The sequence below is a fragment of the Tachysurus vachellii genome, chromosome 2 (assembly GCF_030014155.1).
Source record: "Tachysurus vachellii isolate PV-2020 chromosome 2, HZAU_Pvac_v1, whole genome shotgun sequence".
Taxonomy (NCBI): domain Eukaryota; kingdom Metazoa; phylum Chordata; class Actinopteri; order Siluriformes; family Bagridae; genus Tachysurus; species Tachysurus vachellii.
The window spans coordinates 26,830,993-26,840,578 of record NC_083461.1 but is presented as its reverse complement, the minus strand read 5'-3'; the positions used below and the strand labels follow the sequence as shown (position 1 = coordinate 26,840,578).

At 39.9% G+C, this 9,586-nt stretch overlaps 1 protein-coding gene across 1 annotated transcript; it reads right to left on the bottom strand.

Annotated features, from left to right (window-relative positions):
- Positions 1–3,667: 3,667 nt before the first annotated feature.
- cnga1a (cyclic nucleotide gated channel subunit alpha 1a) lies at positions 3,668–7,914 on the bottom strand. Its single transcript, XM_060864073.1, has 7 exons — positions 7,776–7,914; positions 7,170–7,327; positions 7,011–7,058; positions 6,828–6,935; positions 6,620–6,724; positions 5,284–5,390; positions 3,668–5,178 (listed from the first exon to the last, which is right to left on the bottom strand). Exons 2-7 carry the CDS (start codon positions 7,295–7,297, stop codon positions 3,737–3,739), a joined length of 1,938 nt encoding a protein of 645 aa, XP_060720056.1. The 5' UTR covers positions 7,298–7,327; positions 7,776–7,914; the 3' UTR covers positions 3,668–3,736.
- Between the last annotated feature and the right edge of the window lie 1,672 nt (positions 7,915–9,586).

Sequence of the window (9,586 nt, the reverse complement as noted above, 5' to 3'; positions counted from 1 at the left end):
TACCTGGGACAATGTTGCTTTCCATCATTCGCAAGCAATAACAGCATGGTTTTAAGTCCACCCAAGACTGGTAAGTCTCTTCTTTCCTCAACCCCATAGAGGAGTTATTTTCTGCATGGAGGTGGAAGGTTTCTGACCACCTGACCAGATGTCCCTCCTTGAAGCCATGGATGCTGGCTGCAGGCACATCACAGTTCAAGATTGCCAAGGGTGGAGCCGACATACCAAGCGGTTTTATCCCAGGTGCATCGCCTTGGATGATATCAGATGTGATGTTGACGAAAACATGTGGCCTAACCATGAAGATCGCAGGGATTAGATACATTAATACATTAATGATATTTTTAGTTCCCCCCTTCTTATCTGGGTTTTTTGCTGTTTTGTTTTTTGTTTTGTTTTTTGTTTTTCAGAATGCTCTTATATATAATATTTTGTTCACTATAAGCAATACTGTAAAACTTTTTCTGTTCTATTATATTGTGTTTCTGATTTACTGAAAAATAACTGATTTTCTTTTTACTGGAATGCGTTTGAATATGAACATTACTGTACATGTGGACATACAGTTCCCAACTAAGACATTTTGTGTAAAAGGTAGATTGCATGTTACCTGAAACATAAAAGTCTATGCAGTTTTTCTAATGTCAACAATAACCAGTATTTTGAAACCTGGTGTACTTTGATTGACTGCATATACCTTGTGAAGTGAAAACAAGTGTTATTCTTTGACAGAATAATTTCATTTTGAGTCAGATTTCCAGTGTTTCGGTAAAGTTAGTGTGTGCAGAGAAAGATGTGTTCTGTTTTGAAATGGAGAGTTAGTATATATTTAACAAAATGTGTTTTTGAGAGGAAAATTATCAATTTGGCCAATTGTGTTTTGTAGGTGTAAGTCTGTGTTAAGAGTTTAGAAAAATTATCTTAAGTATAGGTAAGCGCTTGTTAGCGATTGAAAAAAACTGTAACTAAACGTAAATATCTCAGCTTCTTTGATGGGAATGTAATCTGAAGCTACAGACAAAACTCTGATATGCTGTAGAACAGAATGTTCAGGTTCCTGCTCATGTTTACAATCACATTCATTATTTCCTTCACAATCACTTCCACACTGGACTCCAAACAAATCTAATCAAATGGGTCTGATGTCCTCAAAGCAACACAGTGGTTTTATTGTGATAATCTCACACACTCTTCTGCCTCCAGCTGTCTGATCACTGAACCAACAAAAAGCTGCTTCTGGAGGAAAAGACAAAATATTACAAAGAACACATCACATAAAGTATATTTATACATCATTTACTGTATATTCATTTTGTTCTTCTTAAACCATCATAAACCAGCAATTACAATTTAAAAAAAATAAGAACATGTCATACTTTTATCCGTTTTTGTTACATTTATTATAGTTGAATGCCACAGAAAGAAGTTTCAGCATCTGTGTTCCTGAGGAAAAGAAGATTACAAACTGGTGTCCTGCAGATATTCCAGCTTCACCTCTGACTCTCACTCTGACACCGGAGACGTCACATAAACACATTTCTTCTTACAGAACTAGCGTCTTCTTACACGTCCCTATGAACGAGCTGTTGCTATGGAAACGATAACGGATCATTAAAATAAACCTGCGCTACAGTTTGAGCCACTGTTAGAGATGAGACGTGTCGTGATGTCTTTACCTCCTTTATCTTAAAGATAAAGATAAATTCTGATTCTGTAACATGCTGTTTTAATTTAATCAGAGCATGTGGATGAAAACACAGGTTTTTATTCCTCTTCTTGTTTTTTTTCTCAGGTGGTGAACGGCAGCCTCACCATTTAGATCCGAAGCACTGGTGCTGATCTCACGCTGCTCCAGGGCGGGTTCTCTCAAATGTCAGGAGGTCCGAGTGCTCCATGCTGCAGACAAGCGTTGGGCAGAACCGATGCCCTTTAGATCCCAAGACCTTTTCTGAAAGAGGAAACATGTCAGGGCTTAAAAAGAAAAAAAAAACCAATAAAAGGTTTTGCTCATGCGGGCTGCCAACACTGTAAGAGGTTTGGAGCAGGTTCTCACACTCGAGGTCACATCACATCTCTTTAAAATCGACACTCCTTTAATTTCGATATTTCTAAGAAGTCGGATCAGATCAGACCTGTCTCCATCCATTATAGAGACAAAGATTGGAACTTAATATTACGTTTTATTTTTAAGCAGATTTTTATATATGTCAGTAATTTTTTTTGTACTTTCTTGCTGCAGAATTAGTTGTATTAATTAGTCATAATTTAATATTCTTGTGGAGCTGTATGGGAGTTATAAGATGTTAAAAAATCAAAATAATAAATAATCAAATAATTAATAAATATTCATGATCATGAGATAGGATTGCTGGGAACTGAATTTAGCTAAATAAAAAAAAGATATTAAAATAATAATAATAATAATAATAATAATAATAATAATAATAATAATAATAAGTATCTTCTTCTGAAGCACGCTAAAGTGCATTTTATGTCTAAAAGTTAGAAAAATAAATATTATTTGTATTATGAATATCTGACCAATCAGAATCCAGAAGTGACACTTCTGTATAATATCCTGTCTGTTTCCATTCAGCTGTGTAATAAAATCATTCTGATGAGATATAAACTGCATCCCTTAAACCTGAGCAGAAAAGTTAGATCTGTTATGATGATAATCTGCATCACCTCTGAGCCTAAAGCAGGTGAGATCTCACATGCAGGGGCAACATCACACTTCCTGTTTTCAGGCTTCATAACAACAAAAAACTAATATTTATAACACTTATGTAGACGTATTTTGACAAAGTTCTTCATTAGCAGTATACAGTATGTATGATCCTCCTGAACATTTCCTGTGCCTGCAGACCTGGCTAACGCTACATTAGCATAAATAAAGCTAGGTTAATGAGTTTGTTGTTTTCTTCTGGAAAGAAAACATTAGTCCAAAATCTTGAAAATGAACTTATTTGCTACGCATAACATAACTCCAATTCCCATTTCTCCTCTCGTCTAGAGTTAATGCCTTGATGGAGATAATTAAACTGTTTGCAGAGTTGGGAATTTATCTGTAAAACACAGTTGGATTCCAATTTTAAAACTCAGAAACCAAAGTTTAATTAAAAAATAATGAGTTTCTTTTATGCAGCATTAAAAACAGCCTAGCGTGACCTTCTTGCCTTCGTGTCTCAGCTTCTGGGCTCCTGAGATTGAGAAGGTTCAGTGTGCGGAGTTTCCCAGTATGTGCAGGGAATCAACATCACTCAGGACATTTCACAAACTCACAACATAGTACACTCTTAAAAAAGGTTCTTAAATGGTTCTTGGTCATGGTGTATGGTTGTCTGAAGAACCTTTAACATCTGGAACATTTCCATTGCACAAAAGTTGCTTTGTCATGAAAAAAATGTCTTTTGGATGCTGTACAATTTTTAGTTCTTCCTGGTGCCTTTATTTTTAACACAAGAGATTTCAATGAAATTTCATCACAGACCATTTGATAAAACCAAGTTTTCAAGTTTTCGTGAATCAGAGCTCGAGTTAGTGATAACACAGCTGAGAACAACAAAAATTTAAAAATATTGGAAACATCACAAGCGATATTGAAATCTTACATTCTTTAAGGGTTCTTAAAGAGGTTCAGTAAATAATTAAAGGTTCTTCCCCTTCTAACAAGGTTCTACTTGGAACTCTTTCTGGCAGTGAAACATTTAGCTTCTTCAACATTTCAGACTTTCTACTTGTCCTCGTCTTTCTTCTCCTCCTTGACTTTCTCTAGTGCAGCCTCTTCCTTGGTCTCTTCCTGCCCCTCATCTTCATCCTCATCCTCTTCTACCTCCTCCCCAGCATAGCTTTCTATCAGAGCAATGCGCTCTTTCAGGTTTTGCTCAGTTTTTTTGTAATCTGCTAGCAGTTTATTGACTTTGGCCTGCATTAGCTCCATAGTGGTGTAAATTCGGTGCACTCTGTCCTCCAAGTCCTTCTGGTCTGGCTTCAGGTTTGCCGGGTCCAGGTCAATCAGACCATCTTTCATCAGGATCTGCCTCCCCTTTTCCTCCAGCATGTTTTTGGCATCAGGGTACTCAGTCAGAGCTTCCATTAAGTCATCCTTGGACAAGCAGAAGAGGTCTGAGTAGCCGATGCTTTTGATGTTAGCCGTCCTGCGGTTCCCTGCTTTGCTGCCTTTGATGTTCAGGATGCTGATCTCACCAAAATAACTTCCATCACCCAGAACACAAAACTGTGTGATGCCATCATCAGCCACCACGGCAAGTTTTCCCTCCTTGATGATGTACATCTCGCGGCCAATGTCACCCTTGCGGCAGATGTAATCACCGGGGCTAAACACCTGAGGCCGAAGTTTAAGAATAAGCTCAATTAGCAATCCTGCCTCACAGTCTGCGAAGATCCTTACCTTCTTTAACGTATCCAGGTGAACATTCATACCAATCTCTGCTCTCAGCTTGTCTGGCAGGTACCTCAGTACCTCCCTTTCATCTTGTGCCTTTTTATTAGTCCACAGATAGTCAAACCACTTGATGACGCGCTTTTCCAGGTCCTTGCTGACATGCCGCACATGCATGTACTGCTTGATGTTGTCTATGCGCGCCTGAAACTGGGCTTGGGCAGCATTCATGTTGGAGATCATTGTAGCGATATTTCCAACAATGGTGGCGAAGATCAGGACACCAACCAGGAAGTCTACGACGTGGAAGAGGAACTCGGAGTCCAGCTCAGGTGAAGGTGTTTCCCCGATGGTGGTGAGAGTCAGTGTGGACCAGTAGAGGCTGAAAGAGTACTTCCTCATCAAGTCCCCAAACTCAGGCTCCGTGAGCGCCGGGTAGACCCAGGGATCTGCGCCAAAACCAATAGATTTGGAGAAGGAGAAGTAAAGGCATGCGTTCCAGTGAATGATGATGATGATATACATGACCAAAGTGCAGATACGGAAGATATTGGGGTAGTTGGTCATAGTCTGAGAACGGTCGAAGAACTCAAACATGCGGTTAATGCGCAGCAGCTTGTTGATGCGGATCTCAGGGTAGTCCAGCCCCAGGATTAAGTACAGCACGTCGGTGGGTACCATGGAGATGACATCAAGTTTGAACTGAGTGCTGTCCTTGTATTGCTTGATGAGAAGCTTTTGATCTTTGACAAGCAAACCCTGCTCAAGGTATCCTGTGTAAACATCACAAAGGCATCACACAGGAACCTACAGTCAGCCTATTGAACAGAACCTACAGAGAAATTAAATCTTTACTGAAGTTCAAATCAAGTTCTAACCAGTTCTTGCTCTGAAGGCCATATCAGCCAGGTACAGCAGATCACAGGTGTAGTCCAGGAGGAACCATGTGAACAGATAATTATGCTGCAATTCTTCAAAGCAGGCTCTAGAAGAAAAGAAAAATGAATTATTGCAATTTTGATGCTCCAGAAACAAGAATGAAGAAAGAATAGCTTCTCGAGAATCAGATGCCCCTTTTCCACCGAGGCAGTTTGAGTGCTGGTTCAGAGCCTAATTTAGAACCAGTTCTTTCTTTTTCGACACCAAAAGCACCAGCTCTGAACCAGGAAAAGTGGTGGGGCTGGGGGTGGGGCTACTGTTAGCGCATTTGATAATGTACCTTAAGTATACTAATGTTTAATACACTTTTACTTTACCGCAATATGATCAATTATCAGCACACATGATAGTAGGTAGCTACATGCTAAGGCTAACTTTGTTCTGTGTTAATGATAAAATAATGTTATGTACTTTCTCGATTACAACCTCCGTTTATACAGATTACATGGAGCTGCACATACACGTTGGATTCACTGCGTTTAGATGCCAATGTAGGTTCACAAAGCCATGAGCATTAACAGTAATGCCCCTTTTCTACCAAAAAGAACCAGGTGCTGGTTCAGTGCTGGTGCTGGTGCTGGTTCAAAGTTGGTTCCAATGGCGAACCTTCTAAGAACCGGTTTGCCTTTCCATCGGTTAGAGAGCCATCACAGAGCCGAGTCTGACATGACTGTATACGTGTCACATTACACAGTGCAGCAGCGGCAAACACAAACACATCAACAATGGCTGATGTTGCTTTACTGTTAATGCTCATGGCTTTGTGAACCTACATTAACATCCAAACACGGCGAATCCAACATGTATGTGCAGCTCCTTGTAATCTGTATAAACGGAGGTTGTTATCGAGAAAGTACATAACATTATTTTATCATTAACACAGAAAAAAGTTAGCCTTAGCATGTAGCTACTTACTATCATGTGTACTGATAATGTATCATATCGCAGTAAAGTAAAAGTGTATTAAACATTAGTATACTTAAGGTACATTATCAAAAGCGCTAACAGTAGCTCTGCCCACAGCCCCGCCCCAGTCCCTGACACAAGCGGTTCTTAAGTCTAGACCAGCAACGTATTGGTGCTACTTAAGAACCACTTTTCCTGGTTCAGAGCCGGTGCTTTGGCTGTCGAAACAGAAAGAACTGGTTGTAAATTAGGCTCTGGCGCCGAACCAGCACTCAAACTGTGAGCTGATTTCAGATTTTAGAAGCAGATTTAATTCCTCTTCATAATAATCAGGATGATTAAACATCTCACCTGAGCATCAGCTCTTACCTCGCAATGATCATGGTCCAGTTGTACATGACGGGCAGCGTGATGAGAAGCAGCCACTGGTAGTACAGGTTACTGGCCGGATTAATCACAAACACCTCCTTCGGCCTGAAGCAGGACAAGAGCGAGAGACGATGATGAGGATGTGATCTGGGGCCACTGATTACTGATGAGAGACATAATAAACAAAAGAGCAAAACTGTCCACTTACCCTTCTTTCTTCTCCTTTTCTTTCTCTTTTTCTTTCTCCTTTTCTTTCTCATTCTCCTGCTCCTTCTGCTCCTTCTTCTTTTTCTTTTCTTTTTTTTCTTCTCTTTTTCTAGTAAATACACCAGAAGAGAAGATTTGAGACATAACACACTGGACACAGCAGATTTATCCAGAACACACTCACTCTTTTTTCTCCTTCTTTGCTTTCTTCTTCTTCTTCTTCTTCTCTTGACTGAAAACAAAAGAAACAGAATGAAATCATACCTGATCACATGACTGTAATAATACGACTAAACTATGACGTGTGTGTGTGTGTGTGTGTGTGTGTGTGTGATTGTTGTACTCTTCATTGTTGTTGCTGTTGTTGGTGTTAAAGTGTTTTATCTGGACAGAGGAAGGGCAGACATCTTCCTCGCTGTCTTCTCCCTCCATGATTGGAGACATTCTTCCCAACGTTGTCACAATCGTCATGGTGATTATTTTTTAATACCTTCTTTTTATCTGTCAGATTACACAGAAGGACAAATATTTGGGATATTTTACATTGTTTAAATGTTCTAATGATCATGAGAAGACAAATAGGTTCTCTTTCATGTTTATTTCTATATTTAATGAGATTGTAATTACATTGTAATGAAAGGAAATCGTTCGGAAAATAATCAGTTCTTGATGTTGTCATGTCATTAGCACAAACTCGAGCTCACCATGTGTTCTTTAGTCGCAGCAAAGAAACGTGGTATAAAACGTGGTATTGCTCTTACGACACGACGGTCTGATTAAACGTACTTACTTTACTTTGAGCCTCTGTGCTGTTTATTGTACTGTATTGATTTGAAGCTTTGTTTCTGTCAGAAAATTCTGACCCCATCTCAATCCTCCCAGGTCTGTGGTGTAAATATAAAGTAATGACTCACACAGTTCTAATGATAATCACTGGATGTTCACTTACCGGGTTTAAGGTGTCACTGTGACCCAGATGATGAGTTTAGATTCATTTTCATCTTTTTAATGATGTAACAATTATGAACGGAGGAATAGTCGCAGTTTGTCCTTTTGGAGTGTTTGTGCTGGGAGAGTTTGCTGAGAAGGATTGAGGGACTGATAAGAGGATGAAGTGACAGCTGCAAAGTCTGCATCTCTCTCTCTCTCTCTCTCTCTCTCTCTCTCTCTATCCCTGTCTCTCTCTGTCTCTCTCTGTCTCTTTCTTATTCTCTCTCTCTCTGTTTTCTCTCTCTCTCTCCCTCTCTCTGTCTCTTTCTTATTCTCTCTCTCTCTCTCTCTCTCTCTCTCTCTCTCTCTCTCTCTCTCTCTCCCTCTCTTTCTCTCTCTCTCTCTCCCACTCTTTCTCTCTCTCGCTCTCTGTCTCTCTCTCTCTATTTGTCTCTCTCTCTGTCTCTCTCTGTCTCTCTCTCTCTCTCTCTCTCTCTCTCTCTCTCTCTCTCTCTGTCTCTCTCTCTCTATTTCTCTCTCTCTCTCTCTCTCTCTCTCTCTCTCTCTCTCTCTCTCTCTCTCTCTCTCTCTCTCTCTCCCTCTCTTTCTCTCTCTCTCTCTCCCACTCTTTCTCTCTCTCTCTCTCTGTCTCTCTCTCTCTATTTGTCTCTCTCTCTGTCTCTCTCTGTCTCTCTCTCTCTCTCTCTCTCTCTCTCTCTCTCTCTCTCTCTGTCTCTCTCTCTCTCTCCCTCTCTTTCTCTCTCTCTCTCTCTCTCTCTCTCTCTCTCTCTCTCTCTCTCTTTCTTTCTCTCTCTTTCTCTGAGAGTGTGTATAAAGACATCAGCGCTGTCAGATCTCGCCCTGAAGCTACTGATGCTTTTCTGAACCCTTTCTGAGCTTTTGATGTTTTTTTTTTTCTTTGTAATAACAGTTTAAATTTTAATAAAGTTTTTATGCCTTAAATCTGTTTTTGGACAATCCACCCACTTACCCCACCCCCACCTCCAACCACATCACCACCACCCACATTCCCTGGCTTCCAGATTTATCTTTGCTCACCATTTTTTGCTTGTTGTGTAGCTCAGATAAGGTGTTACACGTCTTTTATCTTTCTGTGTGAACGACGGAGAGGTGTACAGGATTTACCCCCAGGCAGAAACACTCGCTGACTCTGCAGATCTCTCTGATCCTATTAAAACAAGCTGCGACTCGTTAGTAACAGCTCTATCCATCATCTCTACAGCTTAAATCTTGGCCAAGTACAGAGTTAGCGTAGAGTTAGCATAGCGTTAGCGTAGAGTTAGCCTAAAGTTAGCCTAGAGTTAGCGTAGAGTTAGCATAGAGTTAGTGTAGAGTTAGCGTAGAGTTAACAGCGTGAATGGACGATGAAGTTTAGTGATGGGAGTAAAATACGATTCATTCAGATTCATTCAGGAAATGTTTTGATTCATTCAGACAACAGACAGCGGGACTGAAAATTCACTTTTTGAATTTCACTTTAAAATCACAAACAGCAAAACATACAGAAGTGAAAAGCAGTTTGAATTGAATTCCAGCCTCCAGGAACACCGAGACTTTATTGATGGAATATTTTATGTTGGAGTTTTGAGTTTTTAAGGACAGAACTCAAAGTGCTGTGTCGTAGATTAAACTTCTACATGATTGAGCTTCAGTTTCCTCATGAATTAAAGTCAGTGTTGTAATCAGTCAGTACAGAAACTTCAAACTGCAGGATTTGGGGCATTTTTTATTCATAAGAAACAGAACAGACTTCACACATCATGAATCTTCACACATCAACCTGCTACATTTCAGTTGCAAATACACTTT

What these genes read in the sequence shown, in the direction of transcription:
- cnga1a (XM_060864073.1), bottom strand. Translation starts at nt 7,297, where the DNA reads ATGACGATTGTGACAACGTTGGGAAGAATGTCTCCAATCATGGAGGGA. An exon ending in AACAGCAACAACAATGAAGA is followed by an intron (nt 7,059 to 7,169) that starts GTACAACAATCA and finishes TTTTGTTTTCAG; the next exon opens with TCAAGAGAAGAAGAAGAAGA. An exon ending in GGCCTTCAGAGCAAGAACTG is followed by an intron (nt 5,179 to 5,283) that starts GTTAGAACTTGA and finishes ATGTTTACACAG; the next exon opens with GATACCTTGAGCAGGGTTTG.